At 47.4% G+C, this 25,576-nt stretch overlaps 1 protein-coding gene across 3 annotated transcripts in view; it reads left to right on the top strand.

Annotated features, from left to right (window-relative positions):
* LOC147621871 (Rab3 GTPase-activating protein catalytic protein) overlaps nucleotides 1-25,576 on the top strand; it is a 121,109-nt gene that overhangs the window by 11,418 nt on the left and 84,115 nt on the right. For all 3 annotated transcript variants that reach the window (XM_086822890.1, XM_086822889.1, XM_086822891.1), the window contains exons 2-3: nucleotides 11,867-11,910; nucleotides 12,000-12,063. In XM_086822890.1, the coding sequence (XP_086679016.1) occupies nucleotides 11,867-11,910; nucleotides 12,000-12,063 (108 nt within the window). The remainder of the gene's footprint in view (nucleotides 1-11,866; nucleotides 11,911-11,999; nucleotides 12,064-25,576) is intronic.

Genomic DNA, 25,576 nt, shown 5'->3' on the forward strand with positions numbered 1-25,576 from the left:
ACCCAGAGAAAGTTGTGGATCAACCGTTGAATTTGACAATGTAGGCGCGTGAGAAAGCCCAACAAGATGTAATATACCACATGGAGGCAAGATGAACTTGGTTCGCCCACCACCACTCGGCCGGCTAAGGAAAGCCTCGCTAAACTCCAGTATAGAAGCTTCTTTCGAATGCTCAAAAGAAGAGGGGCTAACTGCTACTTTGGGGAGATACTGATGCCCACCTGGCATCCAAAATAATGGACTGGATGCCCCCGGGATCCACTGGAAAGCCTCAACTGGGTGGGGGCAGTGAAGAGCCAACCCAAAATCCACACGATTTGTGCCGGTTGATCTACACTCTTGATGCGCGATAGAAGATCTGTATCGCCTTTGCAAATCTTTGAAGATTCCTCACGTCTCTTGATAAGTATGCTGTTGTCATTTGCGAACTTTGAGTCCTAGCAGCTCCTCCTGTGCATGGATTGGGGAGACACAATCCTTGGAGCCCAATCTCCTAAGCTGAGAGAAAACTGCTCATAGCCTCAGCAACAAATAGAAAGAGATAGGGTGCTAGAGGGTAGCATCGAGCGAGAAAGGGGGAATCTGTCACCTTTGGCTCCCTGAAAGAGAACTTGACTGTGAGAGGCCGAGTAAAGTCCGAAAACACCATGGATCCACCCCTCTGGAAAACCCATCCGGCATATCGTCCCCTCCAGAACTCCCCAATCAACTCTGGCACAGGCTTTCTCGAAATGTAGAAGGAGCACAATGGAGATTGGTCTTAGATAGTCTTATTTTGGAAGGGCATTGGCAAAGCATATATGTAGCCTTTCATGTACCATAATACATACATTGAAACCAATCTCTCTCTCTCTCTCTTTCTGTCTCTTCTCTAATGTGTTTTGCGTTAACGTTCCTTCAAGGTGCTTAGCTGTGATTAAGTAATAAGGCATGAGGGCTTCCGCTATGTCAGAGTAGGGCCGTAGTCGGTGGACCTATTGACATACTCTTCCTTCAGGAGCACTCTCTCTTTGAGGGGCGCACCGGTAGTTGCGGGAAGATTCTCTAGGGCAGAAGCCACACCTTTTGGTCCCATGCCTTTGGCCTCTTCGGGATTGAGGGCGGGGTATGCATCTTTGTTAGTGAGCAACTCTTACCAGCAACGATCATGCTCTGTTTCTCACTGACATTGGTGGTGAGCCCACCTGGCATTATAGACCACTATCGGTATGGTTGCCCCCCCCCCCCCCCCCCCCCCCCGGCGGCCCTTTCCCCGTTTTGTCATTTTGATTATTGCTTCCTCCTCGGATCTGAGTTTGTGCTTAGCTTTCGAGGCTATGAAAGAAAGAGCAAACATAAGGTGTAGGCAAAAGCATAAGCATAAGCTGTAGAAGGTTGGGAACAGTTGATTATTGCTGAAAATGAGCACGAGGGATGCCCGCAGGTGCTTACAAGCATAAGAGATTGTTGCAGCAGTCAATGACATCCAGCAAATATGCAAGAATGAGATGATAAATGAGGGGAAGGGTGTGCTCTCTTATATATCCCTCACATGAGCTGGTCGGCCAACTGTAGCAGGCCAACAACTGTCATGTAGCATAAATATGCTATAAAAAGCCTAAAAAATGGTAGAAAAAACCTAAATAATATCTACTAAATATGCCAATGCAGGGCCTCATAAAAATGACCAGTACAAGCATGAAAAGGTACATATAGACCCTCTGGAGATGATTTATATTCCAACACCTCCTCTTCAACACTAGAGGGGCGGTCCAATACCAGCACGCTGAAGTAACACCTCCAAAGTAGCTCTCGGAAGTGGTTTGGTGAAGAGATCAGCTACATTGTCCTTGGTAGAACAGTAGACCAGCCGAAGAAGTCCCAACTCGATGCAATCACGTACAAAATGATTATGCACCTCAATATGCTTGGATCGTCCCCGTATCACAGGATTAATAGCACTTTGAGAATCCGAGAATATGGTAACCGGGGAAGTGTCGGCACAGCACAAATGCTCCAGAATCCGATGAATCCAAAGTGCCTTAGTGGAGGAGAGAAGGTAGGATTTGTACTCAGCCTCGGTGGACGAAGCAGAAACAATCCTCTGCTTTTGAGACTTCCAAGAAACCAATCCAGTACCAAGCATGAAGCAATTATCCAAATGTAAACCTTCGAGTCTCAATGCAGCTTGCCTAATCAGAATCTGTGAAACCAACTAAATCAGCACCACTGGAATAGGTGATGCCATAATCTAATGTACCTTGAGGATAATAAAGAACTCTCAAAGCTGCTTGCCAATGAGACCTTCGAGCGGCTGATGAGAATTGGCTGAGAACAGTCTTCGGGTCGGATTTTGGCTTTGGAAAAGTAGCTTTGTCAGTTTCTGCCTTTTGTGGGCAAGGAGCTTGCTATTTGTGGCAAGGATATCTCTACAGAGGATATGGCTATTCGGCTCCTCTCCAAGCTTGCAGAGAGGTTTGATGCTTTCTTTCAGTCTCTTGTTTCTTCTCCTCGTCATGTTCTAGTTACTTGGGAGGAGGTTCTCCCCTCCATTATGCAGATTGAGTATTGCTTCGAGGAGTAGACTGGCACCTCTAGTGGTTCTGATGGAGCTTTGGCTGTTAGAGATAAAGGGAAGAATCGACAAAAGAAAGGGAAAGGGGGTTCCGACAAGAACTCCAGGGATAACGACAAAGATAAAGACAGACAAAAATAAATCTTCTAAAAACAAGGACATTGAGTGTCTCTACTTTGGCAAGAACGGTCATAAACAGCCCCAATGTCACAAGAAGAAGCGGGATGAAGAAGCAAAGGACTCTACCTCTACAGCGGTGTCTCAGACCAAGAAGGATGATGGTATTCTTCTATTAGCCAGTGCTCGTCGTGTACTAGCTCTTGTGACTTCTCAGTCACGGTCTTGGATTGTGGATAGCAGTGCTACTGCTCACATGACACCTCGTCGGGATTGGTTCGAGGACTTTATTGCCAGGATAGGCAATATCACTTTGGGTGATTCTTCTTTCGTGCCAGTTCATGGATGTGGCACCATCCCCATCTTCGGCTCCTCCGAGGACAAGAGGTACTTCTCTGACATTCTGTACATTCTAGATTTGGCATTTAACCTTTTGTGAGTGAGTACTCTTACAGCTCAGGGTGCGGAGGTGATCTTCTCTCGTTATACGAGATTACTATTTGTGATAAGGAGACTGGTAGCATCTTGGCTCAGGGAGTCCAGGATAGTGGCTTGTACAAGTTGACCACTTTGCTGTCTACTGGTTCTTCTTCAGCTCTTTAGCATGCTCAGTTTGGCCATTTATGCTGTCAGCTTCTACAACAAGCTTTGAAGGATGGGTTGATTGAGGGTTTACCGACCATCAAAGCTCCATCTTCTGTTTGTTTCTCTGTTTACAAGGGAAGCAACACCGAGCCGCCTTTCCGAAGGAGGCAACACACAGATCTTCAACATCACTTGCTCTTGTTCATGCAGACTTATGTGGTTCTATGAGTACCGCGTCTTTGAGTAAGGCGTTGTACATGCTTGTGATGGTGGCTGACTTCTCCAGATTTACTTGGGTTTTCTTTTTGAAGTCCGAGGATGAGGCTTTTCAACACTTTTGTGATTGGAGGGTTGAGAGGGAAAAAGAGACCGGTTCTTCGGTCAGGGTTCTCAGGACGGACAGAGGGGGTGAGTTTACATTCCAGGAGTTTCAGCAATATTCCAGGGGTTGAGAGGGAAAAAGAGACCGGTTCTTCGGTCAGGGTTCTCAGGACGGACAGAGGGGGTGAGTTTACATTCCAGGAGTTTCAGCAATATTGCAAGGATCATGGCATTTGGAGACAACTTACTATAGCATATATTCCATCACAGAATGGAGTTGTAGAGAGGAAGAATAGGACCATCATGGAGATGGCCCGTGCTATGCTTGAGCATTCTTCGTTACCTCGATGTTTCTGGGCTGAGGCGGCTTCTATTGCAGTCTATATTAAAAACAGGTCTCCTACTGTTGCTCTTCCAGATAAAACTCCATATCAAGCTTTCCATGGTGAGAAGCTCTCTGTTGTTCATTTGTGGGTATTTGGTTGTTCGGCGTATGTACATGTTCCTAAGGAGCATCGCTCCAAGTTGGACTTGAAGTCTCAGCGCATGACTTTTCTCGGATACAGCTCTGTGTCCAAGGCATATCGTTTGTATGGTCAGTAGGCCGACAAAGTTGTTGTGAGAGCTGTGATGTGGTTCGACGAGACTCCTGCATCGTCTGAGGGGGGTAGTGAGCTTCTTCTTCCTCTGCCTCCTTCTTCGCCTTCTCCTCCCCCTGCTTTTGTTACACCTCCAGCTATGGATTCTCAGTCAGATGATGATGATGATGATTCTGCTCCTCCTCTAGCGAGCTCGAGTAGATCGGTGCCTAGATAGTATTTTCAGATAGTTCGTGATTCGGGGCTACGTGAGCTTCCTTCTGCTCCTCCACCTGGTTCTCTCAGGCGATCTTTCAGAGTTTCAGGGAAACAAATTCATGAGGACAACATGTTTGTTAACTATGCTCTCATGTCCTCTATTATTCATGGTCCTTATGATCCCCCCTCTGTGGACGAGGCTCTTTCACATGAGCCTTGGCATCGTGCTATGCAAGCAAAGCTGGATGCTATTGAACGGAATTGCACTTGGATTTTGGTGCGTAGGCCATAACAACATAAGGTGATTGGTGTGCGGTGGATCCAAGCTGATGGCAGCTTGGACAAGCACAAGGCGAGGTGGGTTGCCAAGGGCTATGCTCAGCGCCCTTGAGTAGACTTCGATGAGACCTTCGCTCCGACGGCCCGGATGACTACCATTCGCACCGTTCTTGCTCTTGCAGGACATCATAGATGGCTTGTATTCCAGATGAACGTCAAGTCGGCTTTCTTGAATGGAGAGCTTACACAGGACGTGTATGTTGATTAGCCGTCGGGATTTGAGGTTCCAAGTAGACAGAATTAGGTGTACCGGTTGAAGAAAGCTTTGTATGGTCTGAAGCAGGCTCCGCGGGCTTGGTACTAGTGGATTGATGAGTTCTTTCACAGAAGCTTGGCCTGCGCTGTTCTCATGCAGATTCAAACCTTTATATCCTCCTTGAGAGGGGATTGATTGTTATCATTGTGGTCTATGTTGATGACATCATCTTTACATGGAGATAGAGTTTGAGATGATGGATCTTGGCCTTTTGCATTATTTTCTTGGCTTTGAGATTTGGTAGACCCCTAAGGGTATTTTCTTCTCTCAGCAGAAATACACATGGGAGATACTTGACAGGTTTCAGATGACTGGATGTAGATCAGTATCTTCTCCTATGAATACTAGTGAGAAGCTTTCTCTTCTTGATACTTCTCCAAGGATTGATCAGGGATAGTATCGGGTTCTCGTCGGTTGTTTGGTTTGGTTGACCTACTCTCGATTGGACGTTTGTTTCGCAATCAGCTTATTGAGTTCTTTCACATCCAGACCTTGTCAGCAGCATTGGCGGTGTGCTCTTAGGGTTCTTCGGTACTTGCGTGGTACTTTGGACTTTAGCATCTTCTATGGCCAAGGGTGCACTGTTCTTGGGTGGTCTGATTCAGATTGGGCTAGAGATCCAGATACTCGGCGTTCGACCACTGGTTGTGTTTTTTCACTTGGGTTAGGAGCCATTTCATGGAGTAGTAAAAAGTAGCCTACTGTGGCGCTTTCCTCTACAGAGGTGGAGTATCGTGTAGTTAGTTATGCTGCATGTGAGGCGATTTGGCTGCGGAGATTATTGGGAGAACTTGGCTTTTCTCCTATCGCTTTTCATAGTTTGGTCATCTTTTGTATCCCTCACTTATGAGACCTTTTATGTTTCTTGCTCAGGATTTCTTCATTGCAGTATGTTCAGCATAGTTGCTCTCTCTCTCTCTCTCTCTTTGGAGTTAGACATAGATCTGCATAGCATGTTTGTACTACCCCTTCAGCATATAGAGATGCATCTTGCCTTAGCACTCCATCCACATCCCCACCCCCCCTTATATTGTTTGTATATGGGCTCCACCGATCCATGATGATTTACAGTTGTATCCAAACACATGCACACTTTTTCTTTTCTTTCTTTTCTTCCGATGACCGGAAGAACACAGTTGTATTATTTTTTGTCTCATAGGCCGACTTTGGCCTCTTGTAGACGTTAATATATCTTTCTTTCTTTCTTTCTTTCTCTCTCTCTCTCTCTCTCGTACTTCCCAGATTAGCACACTCTAGTGCTTATCTTGCTTCCGCTCTGTGCACTCTTTCATGTAGGAGCAAATGTCTCATCAAAGTCTTCACTTGCCTTTTGAGCATATCCACGAGTAACAAGGTGGGCTTTGTCCAAAGTACCATCTGCATGAAACTTGACTTTGAAAATTCATTTCACACCAATCACACGACGATGTAAAGCCCATGGCACCAAAGACCAAGTGTGATTCCTCTTAATAGAGGACATGATTGCTTCCATGGCTTGTCGCCATTGCGGCGCCTCCTATGGACTCTCATGCTCATTGATCTCCTGGAGAGAACTCATGAGAACATAATTTATTGTGTGATGAGATAGGGAAGCCTGAGATGAATGACGAGGTCTAGGGATGGTGGTAGAGATATGGTTATGTAGCTGTGCATCAATAAGACCATAATCTCTAAAGAATTGGTGAACCCATCGAGGTAGGCTAGCCTTCCTCTCAAAGCGTGAAGAAGAAGATCCAATTGTAGTAGAGGACTCATCCAATGCTGTTGGGAGAGGTGATGAAGTAAGCATTGGTGGGGGTAATCCCGGAGTCAAAGCAGGACTCATAGAGGGACTGGGAGTTGCAGAAGTTGGTGCAACAGGAATGGGTGGTTGTAAAGTAGCAGCTGGCACTGGAGTTGCACAGCAGGAGGAGGAGGAGGAATTGGACGTGGAAGAAGTATAAAATCACTAACATCGGCCGGGAATGGATCATCTAGAAAGTCGGAAGATGCATCAGGTGGAGAGGAGTCGATAACAAACAAGCTCTCATAAAACCGAGCATCATGGGAAATGATGATGTCATCAACCTTCGAATCCCAGAAGTGGTACCCTTTGGATCTCAGGCTGTAGCCTTTGAAGATCATCCTCTTTGACTTCGGTGCGAGTGTGGTCCTCTTCTGATCTGGGACATGCACATAAGCATCATAACCGAAAACACGTAGACGAGAAACAGAAGGCTTGTGTCCTGTAAAAGCCTCCTCTGAAGTCATCCCCTCAACCGCTTTTGTGAGAGAGCGGTTAATGAGATAAACTGAGGTAGCCACAACTTCACCCGAGAAAGCAGGAGGGAGACTTGCATGATGCAACAAAGAACGAGCCATCTCTTTTATGGTCCAGTTCTTCTGTTTCACAACTCCATTCTGCTGAGGAGTGTAAGGAACTGTGGTCTGTCGGTGAATGCCCTTCGACGGAAGGAAGTCATCAGATGGTACAAACTCGCCACCATTATCAATCTGGAGAAATGAAACTGTATCCCCAAATTGATTTTCCACCATCGAGATCCAAGTCTTGAAATTGGCAAAAGCATCTGACTTGCAAGCCAGAAAACATACCCAGACTTTGCGAGTGAAATCATCCACAAGAAGAAGAAAATATCGAGCCCCTCCAAGAGACTCAACCTCCATAGGTCCAGCAAGATCTGCATGTATAAGCTCCAGTCTTTGGGTTGCTCGATGAGTGGCCTTCTCTGGAAATGCATCTCGATGATGCTTGCCCACATGATTGAACCGTGAATGCCAGAGAGAAGTATTTGCCTCAGAAATCAAAGCCATCAAGGGGGAGAAAAGCTGATGAATATGAGTTAGTGTGAGGGATCTGGGAAGAAAAGCTGATGAATATGAGTTAGTGTGAGGGATCTGAGAAGAAAAGTTGGTGATCTTGTAGAGACCCCCATCATGGACTCCGTTGGCAACAACCGAGAGAGTCTTCCTGTCGATCACTTCAATGACCTCATTATCAAAGTACACACCAAGTCCCTTTTGAGAAGCTTTGTACACTGAAAAACAGATTTTTGGAAATCCATGGTACATATAAAACATCATGTAAGGTGGCAGAGGAATCCAAAGAAACATTACCAACACCGGTGATAGGAAGCGAGGAGTTGTCGCCAATGCGAACTGAAGAAGAGAGAGTCTGGTAGTCCTCCAAGATATGGGCTTGATTGGTCATGTGGGCAGAAGCACTACTATCACCAGTGACCAACCCATTCCACTGCTTCAGGTTGTCACTGACCTCTTCTGAGAAGTCATCTCTATGATCACGAGGAGTGAATCCTGTGAAGAAGTGGATGAATCTGTGACTGCTCTTTGTGATAGAATGTGCAGTGGAAGAAGGGAAAGTGGAAACATAGGAGAGAAAGAAAGAAAGAAGAAAGAAGAAAGAAAACTATATTAACGTCCTTTAGAGGCCACATCTGACCTATAGGACTAATCAGATATATCCATGTGATTACATTCCACTTCGGGGGCAACACAGGTGAGAACCTGCTCTCAATATCATCATCAAAAGGAATACATGGCCCGAGCAAGAGGGGAGAACCTCGTAAGTGAGGGACTGCAGCTAGACAAGCTAGACAAGCAATGCAAGCAGTAAAAAATGAGGGAGGCATGCCGGCTATATATACCTCTACATGAAGGCAGCCGACTAGTAATAAATACCTCCACGACTGGGGAAAATCCCAAGACCATAAAATGGGGGAAAAATATGGGTAAAACCAGCCCCTCTGACTAACATGGTCAGCCCTAGAGGCTAAAATAGGACACCAAATAGGAAGCCAGCAAGTAGGGGATGATGTCTAACACTCCCTCAGCACTGGATGCTGAGCAAACTCCAAGAAGCCAGAGACGCCGTCCTCGATCAAAGATGAAAGACTGTAGAAACAGGTACCAAGAAAGCTCCACAAGCAATCTCCTCAGCAACTCAGCTACAAAAGCAATAGAACAAGCTGCCAGGTACACCGTTCCTCTGGAAGAAAACAACCATATAGGCTGCGACGTGCTGCTCCAAATAATGGTTCCAAACCCAAGTGTAAGAACACTCCCCGAAGTCGAATGTCGTGTATCCAGCGTGGAGAAGGTATGAAAAACCTCATAACTAACCAAGATCAGATCCTGTATATAATCAATCCTGGGAGAAGCAAATTGCTCCTCATTGGAACCCTCAAGAGTCAAAAGAAATAGAGTCAATCTGCTCCAACTCTATGCCAAGAGTAGCCAAATGCTGTATAAAAGCATCCTCTGAAAAGGTCGACATCGCAAGATGTAAAGACTCTGTAGAAAATATGGGGTCCATCTGCTCAAACTCCATAACATGAGTTGCCCAATGCTGTACATAAGTACACGCCACTGAGGTGGGCATCGCAAGATGAAAGGACTCCACATCCCCCTCTGAAAAATGATATCGTCGGACTGGTACAAGCCCAACCTGATTCTGATCCAAATCCAAAAAACTCTGGAAGTACCACTGTGCCCCAGGCACGGTTACCAACCACAGATCCAAAGCATCCCACCGGGTCCAAAAAACCATCCTCCAAAACGACAAGCCATCAGAACTGGCAGGGGGAGGGGCATCCTCAGAAGCATCACAAAGAGAGGCAGAGGTAGACTCCTCACAATGAGGAAGGGAAGCAGGAATATAAACTGCAATGGCAACAAAGTCCTCAAAAGCATCACGGATAGCAGAAGACTGTTCCAGAAGTAGAACCAGATCCCAAGAATCAGCAACAGATAAAAGATCCATGTGAAAGGATCACACTGCAAAAGGGCAAAACACCCTCCTTGTTTTGCAAATACTGCAAAGAACACAAGCTCGGACAAAATAAACTCTGCTCAGGATCTCTGAAAAGATCTCCAAATAACTGTAAACTCCTGTCAAAGAAGAATGTCTCCACAGATACAACACAGCTCCCGAAACTGATCCTGAAGTGAAGTAGCTAGAGAAGGGCCCCCGTTGAGTGTAGAAAACTCTTGTGGGAAGCAAAACGCAGCCAAAACACTGCTATCCAGCAAAAAATAGCACTCCACCGCCAACAGAAGGCAAGGAACATGTAGAAACCGGGAAACTGTGTAGGCCAGGAACAAAACACAGGTATAGATGCTTCAAAATCAGCAAAACGCTGACTGAAATCAGAAATTCAAAATCCTCCTCAAGTACCAAACTGCCTCCAAAGCCACAATCTAATCAAGAAACCCCCTCTGCAAGTGATCTGTGTCCACTGGAGAAGAAAACGCAGCCAAACAAGGGCTACAAACCTGAAAATTCAGGCCAACCAGTGTCCACACCTCCTATGAGGAAAAACGCTGAAGAGAAGGTACCTTCGGGTCCAACAGATGAAGCCCAAGTGAAGGTAGAGCTACCAGCAAAATCGGTTCAGAAAAACGCAGCAACCATGGCTGCACATCTGAAAACGCAGAGGTATAAGGGGCTGAATATGGAAACGCTGAAGAAATAGGTACACCCAAGCCTCAGATCAGCAAATCAGCATCAGAAACCTGTAGAAAAAAAACAGCAAACATGCTCCTGCTGGCCTGTACGAAACAGGTCACTAGCGCTAGGGGAAGCCCGTAGGTGCTTACAAGCATAAGAGACTGTTGCACCAGCCAACGACCTCCAACAAATATGCAAGAATGAGATGATAAATGAGGGGAAGGGTGTTCTCCCTTATATATCCCTCATATGAGCTGGTCGGCCAGCTGTAGCAAGCCGACAGCTGTCATATAGCATAAATATGCTATAAAAAGCCTAAAAAATGGTAGAGAAAACCTAAATAATATTTGCTAAATATGCCAATGCAGGGCCTCATAAAAATGACCAGTACAAGCATGAAAAGGTACATGTAGACCCTCTGGAGATGATATATATTCCAACAGGCTGTTCTTTTTGTAACTAATAGAAGGATCTCTTTTCTGTAAAAACAAAAAAAAGGTGGGGGACCTTGATCTAGGCGGTTACTATAAGTTATCTGGCAATCTTGGACCACCCTTTAGCCGCCCTTGTACTCAAAGCATGCAACTAGTAGATCCAAATAAAGCCTTAGAGCGAGTTATACCTCGTAACTTGGGTAGACTCAGTAGGAGTACTAATCATCAAGCATACCAAAACAGACCATCCACAATGGCTTGTCGTTTGTTTCAGTGTGAGATAGGCTACGCATGACACAACATTGAGATTTGGATGGATGTGTACACTCACATCAAGATATGTTCTGAACGTAAGGAGTTTTTTTCTCAATGCCTTGTCCAATATCTATGCATGCCAGAGCATCGAGATTTGGATGGATGTGTTCATCGAGGCATGCTCTCAGCTTTAAGAGTGCTTTTCTCTATGCTTTGTCCATTGAGTGTGGGGTGTGACTGGGGCTTATGTGTCTTAAGATGGAATAATTGGGCCCAACCATCCACAAGTTGCATCACACCAACTGTCATTGAGGTCTATCCAAAGTGCCCCTTTTTGCCACATCCCATCAAACATCATTAATTTTGTAATCACCTCTTTGATCTCCCCCTCCTTCATAACCTTGAGTTTGCCATCTGAGCTTCTGCCTTGGGACTTGGGGGTGCACAACAAAGGAAGCTGCCATGTGTTGTATCAAGTTTGGTAGTAAATTCAGTTGTCCCTCATGTAATTTCTTCTTGAAGCATTGTGTCTTGTGTTGGGGAAGATTCTTTTCATGTGAGCATGTAGTTGGTTACACTGCACGTTGTGTTTACATACAAATTACAGAGAGTTACTTGTTTCACCTGAACATTTATTTTTTTTCAAAATCTTTGGAATCCTTAGCACTGTGCTGTAGTTTGAATGACTGTTGCAAGTTCTTAATTTTCCAAATTATCCTATCGACATTTTGTGCTTCTTTGCAGCAAGGAGTATTTGACGACTTCACAGTTGCTTCATCATGGGAAAGGTACTCAAATATCAAGTCACTCTAGAGGGCATCTTCATTTGGTGATCAGGGTCAATGGTATCTGAATTCACATACTCGCTTGAATTCAGGCTTATATCAGACATTGAGGCAGCTTGTAGAAAGTGGCAGATTGCTTATACCAATAACTATCTGGTATGCCCCTTTTCAAGATACTTCAAATGACTGAACTAACAAGATTTTCTGTGTGATAAAACCATAGTAAAAGTATGTAAAGTATGATACATATGGTATGTGTATGGTACAGGCATGGATCTCTCTCTCTCTCTCTCTCTCTCTTACACACACCCCAGCACCCCTCATTCTCCCTTACAAAACCCCCCTCTCCTCTCATCAAGGGCACCTACCTGCCTACATATGTGCGTGTGTCTGTTTGTGTGTGTACATATTAGTTTTCTTGAGGTGGTGGTGGGATGCTGATACCCGTTTGAAAATTTTTAAGGATCTTTCTCAAGTCTCACATTGCCTTCTTTATCTTGAGTTTCGTGAGTCTTTAGCAATCCACTTTATCACTTAACACTTTAAGAGAGAGAGAGAGAGAGAAAGAAAAAAAGAAAGAAAGTTGTATTAACGTCTACTAGTGGCCGAACTTGACCTATGAGACAAATCAATGTACAACAGTCAATGTCTTCTGGATGTCCATAAAAAAAAAGGACAAAATGAACATGAAATAAACTATGAAAGTATTGAGCTAGTGGGGGGGTGTGATGGATGGAGCACTACTACTAGAGGCTCAGTATGCAACCTATATACAAGAATGCAATGCAGATCTGTCTAGCTCCAACCAGTACCATAATGGGGGTGTAATATGTGATACATAGGCGATGGTGAGGCAAAAATACCTCGGAGCATGATCTCCGAGTGTGAGTGTAAGTGAGCTAGCCGCTCCTGGATATGGTGCTGGTGTGAGTGTAAGAGAGAGAGAGAGAGAGAGAGAGAGAGAGAGAGAGAAAGATTTTATTAACGTCTTCCAAAAGACCGAACTCGGCCTATGAGACAAATCGGAGTACCTGTATGGGGTATCCTCTGTCATCCCAACAAAATGAAAAAGTACTGAACAAAAAAGCTGAATCTGGATGTGCAGGGGATGGAGCTCTACTACTAGGAGAATGCAAAGCTATATGCATGGAGTATACAATCATGATATGCAACCTAGCTAGCTCCATCCTGTACCATACTGGGGGTATAAAATGGTATACATCAGTGAAGGGGGTGTCCACAGCTCCCTGAAGAACATGCCTGGGTGTGCTCTGAAGCGAGCTAGTCGCTCCGCACCCTCTCTGTGAAACTGAGCTCTGATCTCTGTCATCTCTCTCTAGTATAGGCGTGGTGTCCGAAAGGCAGGTGCCCTCTGTCTCCTGCGGGCTCTAAGTGTCTCTGCTCTCTGGAGAGTAATTCCCTGCCATGTAGGGGTTGGGAGGGGGATGGATCTCTGAAAAAATGTAGTAATCTGTGTCTGTCGCCCCCCCCTCTGGAGCTGTCTGAGCCTGTAATAATGTCTCTCTGTGGCGCTGTATGTCTAGAATGAATCTCTCCAGTATGCGCTGGTCTGCTGCCTCAAAGATCTGGCGTAGGGAATGTGGCTCTCTGAATAAAATGGGATATCTCTCTCTGATGGCTGTATATGCTCTGCATCTGCATACATAATGCTCCTCACTCTCCACCTCCTCTCTGCACAATTTGCATACCCTCTCCTCTCGGGGGATCCGTGCTGCTCTGCCAGTCTCAATCTCCAATCGGTGTGATGAAACTCTGAGCTGACCAATAGCCACTCGAGAGCCGTGTGGTAAAAGCCCTCCATGTATCTAGGCCTCTCTATAAATCCATCATCAGTGATACTCATGAAGTGATCTCTGTAGTATAGCATCTTCGGTGGAAGAGGCTGTGTAGGCGATATCCATGTCTCTCGTGTATAGAGCTGCCATAGATCCTGTCTCAATACTCTGTTCCTCTCACTATGAGAGAGACGGATATGTGGTGCATCCCTGTCATACTGGAATGGTGGTAGATGATCCATGTCTAGGCCATGCTGTGAGAACCAATGTGTAACCTGTGCATACCATGATCCTCTGTCTCCTGCCTCAGCCAGCTGTCTAGATGCCTCAAAAGCTCTGTATGACAATCTGTCCTGTGGCATCTCTCTGAATCTGTCTAGCAGGCATATAGTCTGAAATATGGCCTCTACCATCATAGGAGGCGCAGCAAACTCTGCTCGAATAATGTCATGAGGTACTGACGGTTTGCTGCGTATCATGCGTGCCATCATGAGGGCCTGTGGTCTCTCTATCTGTGTCCACCAAATGGGTAGCAAGGCCTGGCGCCCATACCGCTGCTCCATACATCAATGCCGGTGTGACTAATGTGTCAAATAGCCACCCCTTCGTCCGGGGCTCCTGAAAATGCGCCTGGTGGCACTATCTCTCTAGCATAGCCAATGCTGCATATCCCCGTGTCAATCTAGCTGTGGCTGTTGAACCCATGGTGAAGCGTGTGGCTGCTGCAGAGAAGGTAACCCCTAGGTACACGTATGATGTCACCACCTCCACCTGGCATCCTGCGAGAGTGAATGTCAGCTGACTCCTGCCCTGTCTCGATGTATGAAAGACCATAACCTTGGTTTTCCCAAGGTTCACAGTAAGACCCCTCTGTGTGCAAAAATCATCGAGTGCATGTAGATGCTGCTGTAGACCACCTGGAGACTCAGACACTAATACAATATCATCAGCATAGAGCATAATATGTACTGAGGTACCTGCTAAATCAACTCCATCTCCGCCTCCCCATGTAATGAAGTCAGCCACCTCATCAATGTATAACCCAAATAGCGTGGGGGAAAGTGGGCATCCTTGCTTCACACCAATGGTGCTAGCAATAGTCTCGGACATACCTCATGGACATCTGACTCGCCCAAAAACCTGCTCATATAATGCATAGATGCCCCATGTCATATCTGCTGGTATGCCAAGAGACTGCAAGCGCTGAAAGAGCCTCTCTCGTGGTACTGTGTCAAATGCCTTGCGGAAATCCACAAAGCAGCAATAGAGCTTTCTCTTCCTCACTCTGGCCTGATCAATCATACATCTCAAAGTGAATACATGGTTAGTGGTAGAGAAAGCTCTCCTGAAGCCTGCTTGCCCTGATGAGCGTAAACTTGCTCGCTCAGCATATAAGCTAAGCTCTTGCTCCAGCACTGCACCATAGAGTTTGGCCAGCAGGTGGCCAACCATAACCGTCCTGTAGTTGCTCGGATCTAGCATATCCCCTGTTTTGTGAATCGGCACAATGGTGTGCATCGTCCACTCCGCAGGCAAGCCCTCTGCTAGTGCCCTGTTAAACAGGTGTGCAAGAAAAGGAGCTAAAGAATCTACTGCATATATGAGATGCTCACCCTGCAGGTCCATATGGTCGGCGGCCCGTCCATGCTGTAGGCGGCGGATAGCTTCCTGTACCATCGAGTGGGTAAAGAAGCTAGCTGTGGTAGGTCGAGGCTCCTGTGGCTGAGGTATAGGTGGCTGCTGTGGGGCATGGTATAGGCCCTCTGCATATGTGTGCCATGTCTGTGGGTCTGCAATAGGTGTCGGGGTCCGGGGCTCTCTGAAGTGCCGCCATGAGACAGGGCTATCTCTACTCATGAAGAAATGAAAGATCTCTAGCTCCTGTATCTCTGCGAAGGCCCGCCTTTTGCGGCGAGTAAGTCTCCTCATCTCTCTCCTCGACTCCTGCTCTGTGATGGCTCCCAAGGCTCTCTGTATGCGAAGCCGTGAGTATAGGGGTCTGCACTCGTCATCATACCATCTGTTCTGGGGCATAGTCCCAGGTCTCGCAGGCTCTCCTGAGTGTACACGATGTGGGAAGCTCTGTAATGCAGTCGTGTGTAGGAGTGATGCCAGCTGGGCTGTAATGGTATCCATAGGTGCCAGGGGATCCATGAGTAGGAGCCCATCCTCTACTCTGCCAGTGTATATGTCTGCCATGTCATGTGTGAAGTAGATGGTAGTGTGTGGCGTCGGTATGTGGGGGGCTGGTGATACTGGTGATCCGGCTAGTGAAAATGCCAAGTATGTATGATCTGCCCCAATAGGACGAGGTGGAATGGAGAATGAGGTGACAAGCTGTGATGCCTCCAAAGACCCCATAATGTAGTCTACCACCGTGCCTCCGGTCCGTGTATGACCCCCATGTGGGAAGCATGTCAGCCCTCCTGATCCCGGCCACTGTAGCATCCCGTTATAAATAACGAGACGATGCCTGGCTCCCAACTCTAGTAAGTGGTCCCCATAATGTCCTCTGTCTGGTCCAGTGTCCTTTGATGCCCGACTAGCCCCTATCTCCTCTGGATCCACAGGGTGGAGGATCCCCATGTCATCATAGTCATACACCTCACACTGTCTGCTCTGTGTGTGGGCATTGAAGTTGCCCGTAAGAAATACTTCCCCTAGTGTAGAATAATGCATAATGTCCTTTGACAGACAAGTGTATGGCGAGGCTCCTGTCTCCTCACCCTGTGGCATGTCCTCTGTAATGACATAGGAGGATCCTGATGGAGAAAAGTAACATAGAGCTATGTATATAACCTTGTCCTGTGAGAGCTGTAAGCTGATCCACATGTATCTGGCCTCTGGATCCTGTGCTACCACTCTCAGTCTCCCCTGTAGCTCCCGTCTGAATAGGACTGGTACTCCCCCCGATCCTCTCGAGGTACCCTGGCGTGTGGTCCTCCTGTATGCTGACTCCCACTGGAATCCCTATACTCGAGGTAGCCCTCTCTCTGGGCTCTGATGTGTCTCTGTCAGAAGTATGATGTCTCTCCCCACCATAACATGCTCCAGTCGTCCAGGCTGCACCCATAGTGAACCATTACAGTTCCATACTGCCATGTGTATCTCTGTCAGTGGCCTGGTCTGTGTCCCATAGAAATGAAATGATATATTAACGTCTCTAAGAGGCCATAATGGCCTATGAGACCAAAACTGAGAGTACATCTGAAGTTGGTGTCTCATCAAAGAGAACAACTAAATGAGACTAAAAAGTACAATAAACTGATTGTCCTACAGTTATAAGAACAGAATTGTAAGACTCCGAGATGATACTAAGTAGAAAATACTGGAAAATGTATATCAGGTAGATCCATGTATGCTGATCAGTTGAAGTGTTGCCCTCTCCTTAGATCAAGTATCTCCGCCATGGGGTTGTCTAGAATGGAGAGGTCGTAGAAGGGAGGTAGGCGCCTCCGATGTCGAGCAATAATGGCTTTGATCTGGCGATGGTGAGGATGCCATGGTTGGGATTGTGGTGGGCGTGACTGACGAGCATGACATAAGATGACTGCTCTATCAGTGGTGACTCCCTGGGAGCGTGGTTGGTGCCTTGATGGCCCAATGGAGGAGGTATCAGGAGGTGTGTGGGCTAGGTTGCTGGTGCTGGTGCCGAAGAAATGTGTCAGGGTCCTCTGTCTAGGTACATCATGGCTCGGCCTCCTGTCTGCCAAGAGGGTCTCTCTGTGTCTCTTGAGCTCAAGTAGAAACAATCCCAGGCATCTCTGATCCTCAAACTCCATGACCCTGCGTAATGGCCCAAAACCCTCTCGGAAGAGGCAGTGATATCTCCCTCGGATCTTATAATAGACTGTACATCGGCAAATGTAGTGTTCCTCTGTCTCTACCTCCTGGTAGCATAGCTGACAAATGCGGTCATCCAAGATCTGATATGCACATATAGCCCTGTCTCAATCCGCAGCTGGTGTGATGAGGTTCGGATCTGTCCAATGGCACAACGTATCCCATGTGATAGGTGTACATCCATGTACGTCGGGTGGGTGATAAAATCATCCGGTGAGAGGTGTAGAAAATGGCTCTTGTAATGAGCGATTTTCGTGCCTAAGGGCTCAAGGGGGCTATTCCATGTCCTCTCTGTGTCCACTCTGATGATATCCATCTTGATCACGCGGTTTTGCTATGAGCGTGTGAGATCCAAAAATGGACAATCCAGACTGTACTGAAAGGGTGGTAGTGCCTCTATCCGCAAACCATGTAGGTCAAACCACGATCTCATCTGAGTGTACCAGCAATGAGTATCTCCATCCAACTGTATGGATGAGGTCAATGCCAATCGGGAGTACCTCTGCTCAGGGAGCTCCATAGCCACTGTAAAAAGGTAACTGCTTGGAATAGGGCCTCGGTTACTACTGGTGGGGCACCCAGCTCAGCCCAAACAATCTCATGTGGTACTGATGATTTGCTCTGAATCATGCGGGCAATCATCATAATTAGTGGTCTCTCCATTTGCCTCCATCCCTCATCTGTCCCTCTCTGAGATCTGTGATGTATACTGGGCCCCCAAATTGGAGCTCCGTACACGAGGGTCGGTGTGACAAGCGTATCAAATAGCCACAATTTGGTGCGTGGCTCTTGAAACTGTATGTGTGCACACTGCCTCTCAAGTGCCCCCAAGGTTGCATGCCCTCCAGCTAATCTAGCTACTGCTGCCTCCTTCAGGGAGAAACGCGGTCCTGTGAAAGTAACTCCCAAGTAGACATATGACCTAACGTACTCTACCGGCTCCCCTCGGAAAGTGAACTGAGGCTTTGATCTCGTCACCCATGCCTGTGTGGTGTTAAACACCATAACCTTGGTTTTCCCAAGGTTCACTGTCAGATCTCTATCCGCACAGAAAGCCTGTAATGCATCTAGGTGTCTCTGTAATCCCTCCGGAGAGTCTAAGATTAGAACAATATCATCAACATATAACAAGATGGGTATCAACACCCCTGCTAGGCATGCCCCTGGGCCTCCCAATCTGTCTACATAATCAGAGACCGCATCAATCTACAGTCCAAAGAGGGTGGGCGATAGCCAGCATCCCTGCTTCACCCCTATCGTGCTGGTTACCATATCAGATAGTCCGCCTGGAGCTCGGACTCTGCCTGTCACAGACTCATACAAAGCATATATCCCCCATTGCATATCCTTGGGTACCTCAATGTCATGCAATCTGTGCATAAGCCTGGCACGTGGTACGGTATCGAAGGCTTTGCGGAAGTCCACAAAGCAGCAATATATCCTTCTCTTCTGTGCCCTGCCCTCTTCAATAAGTGCCCGAAGTGTCAATATGTGATCCAAGGTAGTAAATCCTCTCCTGAAGCCAGCCTGTCCATGTGCTCGATGACCATGCCTCTCTGCCCATCGGCTCAGCTCCGACTCCAATATAGAGCCATATAGTTTGGCCAAGTAATGACCAATCATGATCGTCCTGTAGTTGCTTCGTACCATGGGGTCCCCACTCTTAAAGAGTGGTACAATGATATGCTCTGTCCAGCTTGTCCGGAAACCCTCACAAATGGCACAATTAAACACATGTACGATGAGCGAAGCCAAAGTGTCTCGTGCATATGAGAAGTGCTCTCCAACTAGCCCATCATGATCCTGTGCCTTTCCATTATGTAACGTGTCTATCGCATCTAGCACCATCCGCATAGTAAAAAAGGTGCTGCTAGCCGGTCTAGCTCCCAGTGGAGGGGGGGTGGGGGGCTGTCCTGGTGCATCATATAGCTCTCTAGCATAAGTATGCCATGCCTCAGGTGTAGTAATTGGAGTACGAGGCTGTCTCTCCTGAAACATCTTCCATGCCCTCTTGCTCTCCTTCCCCTAGCTTAGCCAGATAGGCTCGTTTCTTCCTCCGCACAAGGCGCCCAAAGATCATCCTGGCCTGTCTATGCGTGTTAGACCCAATGGCAATCTCACGCTGTAGCTGTGCTTGTGTCTCACGACAGTTATCATCATACCAACTGTTCTGTGGGGCAGTGCTGCGGGGGCGGATGGAAGGGATCATAGTGCAGGGAAACGCATATGAGGCGGATGCATGTAGTACACCTGCCAATCCTCTCGTGATCTCGTCCAGAGGGCTATGCGGGTCTAAAGCGAACAAGCCATCAGATACTGCATCTCGGTAAACCCCAACTGTCTCACGTGTAAATTGATATCTCGGGTACCTAGGTAGATGAGTGGCTGGCCCATCTCTCGCGGATCTACCTACTAGTGTGAAACTCAGGTATGCATGATGGGCTGCTATGCCAATGGGCCTACTGGAAATCGTGAAACCCGCACATCAGGTATCAATGAAGGAGATCCCATCAAGTAGTCCACTGTGCTCGTTCCCCCTTTAGAGTTCGAGTGTGTGAGAGCATCTGATCCTTGCCATCTCGATAAGCCATTGTATATGACCAACCCATGTGCACTCCCGAGTGTGAGAAAATGCCTGCCATAATTTGTAATCTCCCCCTCATCTTGTGCTGATCTCTGCAACCCTACATCCTTTACCGTGATCTCCCGGTACATAGCCTCTTGAGTATCATACAGCTCTGTCTGCTCTGTGCCTGTACGTGCATTAAAGTCTCCCAATAGTAATATGTCTCCCATGCTGGCAAACCTCATGATATCATCATATAGTGGTATATAGGGCGACTCTCCTGATGGTGCAAACCTGGAGTGCGCTGGGGGAAAGTAGCATACCGCCACATATAGCTCGTGGAGCCCCTCTGCGCATATTCGGACCCACATGTACCTCGCATCTGCATCTCTATGTACCACATGTATTTTGTCACGAAGCTCCTCCCTGTAAAGTATTGCCACTCCTCCAGATCCTCGGGTACCTTCCACTATGCGTGGCTGAGGGCGGAAAACTGATTCCCATCTATAACCCCGGACGTCAGGAAGCCTCTTGTTTGTGCACTGATGGGTCTCCGTATACATAGCAATATCACTGTGTCTGAAAGTATCCTGCATCTGTTCTAAGGGCTCCGTTGCAATTCCACACCGTGAATCGCAAGGTCTCATAGGCCGTGCACTGTCAAGTGGGCCTCCTCTCCGTAATGATGACTCGGCCATCTCTGTATACCGCCCGTTTCCCCTTTTTCCTTGCCTCAAGCACACACGGCATGTGTTCCTTCCGGTGTGCTATCTGTGCCGGTGTAAGGTCCTCATCCAAATAAAACTTTTTCCCCTTAAGGGCCATCCTTTTGGAGAGGAAGGCCTTCTTCTTCTCCAAGTCACCAAACCTGATGATCAATATCTTCGCCTTGGTTTCATCTCTGCCTACTCGCCATGCTTCGGTAATGGGTACGTCAATGGTCCAATTTTTGTTGCAAGAGCTTTTGCATCCTCTTGGGGAGTTTCCTTATCTTCCCACCCAACTACACGTACATGTAAGGCACGTGCCCGTGTCACCAATTGGCCGACCATTTGGTCCATCTCCAGATTTGTGTCTCGTTCACTTGAGGCCAGGCCAGTGTCTCATGTGAAGGGGCCAGTATTTTTTTTTGCATGACATGGACGGGAGCCAGACTGGTGCCACCCGTGTGTTAGCAGGATAGTGTCGTATGGACGGGAGCCAGATTGGTGCCACCCGTGTATGACCTGGACTGTGTTCTATCCATGGGATTGTCACGCCATGGAAGAGCCAGTATTTGTGCCGTGTCTTGCCTATGGGATTGTCACTCCATAGGGAGGCTCGTGCCTGGATCTGTGTCTTACCTATGGGACTGTCACTCCATAGGAAGACCGGGATTTATGTTTTCTGTCGTGCCATCATTGTGCCCGACAGAAATGTGTAGTACTTGTTCCATGAACGGGAGATATGTCCATGATACTGTTTGCACATGCATTCATGTTTTGCATGTTTGGAACTGTTTTCGCATGACCTGTATTCTTGTGTTTGCCTGTTTGACGTGCCACTTACTAAGCGGGGACGCTGCCAGTGAGTCGTGAAGTTTGCTCTGTCTTCTGACGAGTTTTGTTGCGTGTGAACAGGTGGTAAGTGTATTGCACTTGTTTATTTTATAGCATTCTTTTTTAACCTTTGTTTTTATAAGGTTGCAGGTTCACACTCATTAATGAGTGGACACCCTCCCCAAATTTTACTTGGTGTCCTTGGTAGGGTGGGCACCCACGTTTGGGTCATGGAGGGTAAAGGGAACCCCTTGTGTGTGGGGGTGGGTGCATGGCCACCTACCCATCCCCCACCTTGGAACTGGCCGCCTCCATGCAAGCTAGGGAGGTTGGCCACCTGTTGGACGTGTGCCCTCTCCAACACTTACATATAGGCGACCACTTCATCAGCTTGGAGGGATTCGATTGTGCAGGCGACCATTCCATCTGGTTATTTACCTTTGCATTCGACTATGCAGGCCACCTTCTTCAACTTGCCCTGCAGCAGTCGGTTGTTTTCTTGCCGTGCAGGTGACCGTGGGCAGAACCTCGCTCCTCTCTGCGCCCAGACACAGGCGGCTGCGCCTAGACACAGGCGGCTGTGCCCAGACACAGGCGGCCCCGCCCAGACACCCCTCCACCTTGCAGGCGGCTGCGCCCAGACACCCCTCCACCTTGCAGGCGGCTGTGCCCGGACACCTCTCCACTTTGCTGGCGGCTGCGCCCAGACGCCCTTCTCTCCACCTAGCAGGCGGCTGCGCACAGAATTCTTCTCTCTTGCCAGCAGGATGGTACGCCCTGGTGTCCTTCTCTAGCCTTTATGCAGCAGCTGCACTTAGGTGCCTCTGGTATTTGTCTTCCACTAGCGAGCTACAGGTAAGTGGATTGAGATTTAAGCAAAGGACTTTGATGTAAATCTGATAAGGGATACTCTCTGCTGCTAACACCCGTTCGGTGCCAGGTAGTCCAAGCTTCTGGAGAACCACGGTCCATGGGTGCTGAGATCGAGAGAGCCAGGCGTTAGTACGGCAGCGCCTGTTTGTGCGTGGTCCTGGAATACCAGTGGGGCGCTCTTTGCGGATTCGAGTGAAGGCACGGGACCGTAGAGACTAGACTTCTTCAAGTGGATCACTCTCCTTCGAACGACCACTCCAAGTCTCTTGTTTAGTAACTGTATTCATTTCAGTTGTACATGGACATCATCTGGGTCGTTGAACCCATGGAGCATTGTATCACTTAAATACTCCCAATAATATATCATATATTGAGGGGGGGGGGGTCGGCCCGTTCCGGCCCCAGTGCTGGTGTCCATTGATCATCATTTCATTTCATTTCAATTTTCAGTTGTTATTAAGTTGTCCATTCAAGTTGTGATATTTAAGTTGTGCTATTATGCGTGTGGGTGTCCAACGGACTCTATTCCCACTTGACGGGATCGGTTTCATTGGTATCAGAGCACGGTTATTTCCCTCTTCTTAGTGGGGAAACGAATTTGTGTATTGGACACCCCGCTTCTAGCACACTTAACACAATGGACAGCCAAGGCAACCCTTTGGAAGTGCCTAATTTGAGGGGCCCATCAAGTGCCTCGCGTGGTTCTGATGCTTTACAGGGAAGGCACGAGCCCCTTGAGAGGGTGAATGATAGTGATTCAAGGGGACAACTGTCTCGAGGAAAGACAGTTATGCAAGAAGAAGAGCCTGATGCAATGAGGGCTGAATTGGAGCATATGGGAAAGCTTTTGCAGGCAAGAGCCCATGGCACGAGAAGTGGGCAAGAAGCCAAGGGAGTTGGCACTTTCCTACCTCCTCCGCAAAGGTGACATCAAAGAGGGGGAAGATGGAGAACTGAAATTCAGAAATCCACCACGCTTGAAGCATGGAGATCCCGCATCTCAAAGGTTGAGGTCTTTTATGCAAAGGGAAGAGGTGACAGCCACCTCTCGTCATGCATCTTCTCCACAAGGCACAAAGGCTGACAGGTATATGTATGCTAGGGCTCATGGAGGGCATGATGGTCACATGTATTCAAGGCATGTATCCCAAGGAGGGGGTGACAGGTCGGCCACTAGAAGAGCCTTGCCTACTCAGTTGTCTCATGGAGAGACATTGCCTTATGCAGGAAGGTCACATGTATCTGATTCTCAGGTTCGTGGAGCACATGCCACCGTTCTTCATGAAACTTCCATGATGGCCCATGGAGCCCATGGAGCCCATGCAGATAGGGCTACCCCGTTGGAAAAGGGGAAAAGAAAAAGAGAGGACCATGAGCCTCATGCCAGAAAGCTCAAGGAATTCAAAGTAGGTGACAAGTCTGTTAAGTTTGATGTTTTTCATGGAGAGCATGATGCTTCCAAGGTGTTAGCATTTGTGGCACAGTTTGATATTGCTTTTAGTGACGAGGACTTCACTGAGAAGTCTAAAGTATGCCATGCTAGCATGTTCTTGAAGGGGACAACCGCTCATTGGTGGATCACTGAAAAGACCACCAAAGACCCCATTTGCACTTTGGTAGCAGATGCATTGTCCAGGTTGCCATATGTGGTTGCAATTTCAGTAGCCTCACATGGGGAATTGACTACTATGCGTGATTTGTATCATTTGGATGCTGATTGTTGTCATATTTGGACTGATTTGATGGCTGGTCACTCCATAGTTACCAGGGGACGGGGACGGGGAGCGGGAACGGGGACGGGGACGGTTAAAGGTACGGAACGGGGACGGGGGGTGGGGACGGCACTCAAAATTGTTAATTTTAGAGGATTAAAGAATCAAGATTAATTAATCAGTAACAACAAGCTTTCTAACTCCAAAAGTTATGAATCATGATACACATTACATTTAAAATTAAATTACGCTACGAGGTGCAAGAGTCAAGAGTCAAGACTTGCAAAGTCGGAAAAGAAAGACTTTAAAGTTGATAACATTAAATAGATATACTCAAAAGATGTTGGGGCCTAGGCGATACAAAATATAAGTCACTCGCTCTCATACTCTGCGCTCCCAATAAGAGAGGTGCTAGCCTCATGATCATGAGTGCGTGAAGTGTGGATGGGGGTTGTGTCATCCGATGAAGGCTCATGATGAGAACCATCTGTCCCACCCTCCTGTGCAATAGTTGTAGCTGCCTCTTGTTCCATCTCCCACTGTGTAAAAGTATCGGCATTGCATCTTGCACTCTTGCCAAGCATGCGCAAGTTTGCGCTAATGAAGACAAGATCATTAGCTCTTTCCACCCCAAGCCGATTTCTTTTCTTTGATGAAATGTGACTGTAGGAGGACCTTAATTGCTCTAGGCAAGAAGAGCTAACGGACTGGCTCAAGATCCGGATCGCCAACTGTTGTAGCTCTGGTCCATCTGATCCGAAGTCCTCCCACCATAATGCTGCACCAACCTTGAATCTGTCCTGCTGCGCATCTGCACATCCATATGAGCCTTGAAATGCCCTGTAATTAGAGAGCTGGTCTCTAATTTTGCGCTTGATTTCTGCATCCGGCGTGAGGCGATCCAAGATGAGTCTCCAACCGTTGCTCACCTCTTTATCGCCCTTTTCCCTGAAATTCTGGGTCCACCATAAAAGCAGCTGCATGTAAAGGAGAGGAATATGAGCTCCATCTCGCCACACAAAGCGAGTGGATCTCCTCATATCTATCTACGTCTGGCTCAAGCTTCTCAAGACTCTCTATCATCTGGTCCATGGCTTCATATACTTTGCCGATGCATGGCTGCATAGCATCAACAATCCTGAGCAAGTGGACAATGGGATGCACCATGGCGTCAGTGCGCTTCAGGTCCTCCCAAAAATAAGCATCGTCGATCTTTTTCTTGCATGAAATCCCTACCTGTGTACGTGCAAAAGATGAGGAGCAAAACTCATCACTGATGAATAGTTGCCGCACGGCGCCTTGACAATCCTTCAAGCGATGCAACATAAGAAAGTTGTATGC

This window comes from Cibotium barometz, chromosome 29, assembly GCF_041138505.1.
Source record: "Cibotium barometz isolate CiBa-2024 chromosome 29, ASM4113850v1, whole genome shotgun sequence".
Classification (NCBI taxonomy): Eukaryota; Viridiplantae; Streptophyta; class Polypodiopsida; order Cyatheales; family Cibotiaceae; genus Cibotium; species Cibotium barometz.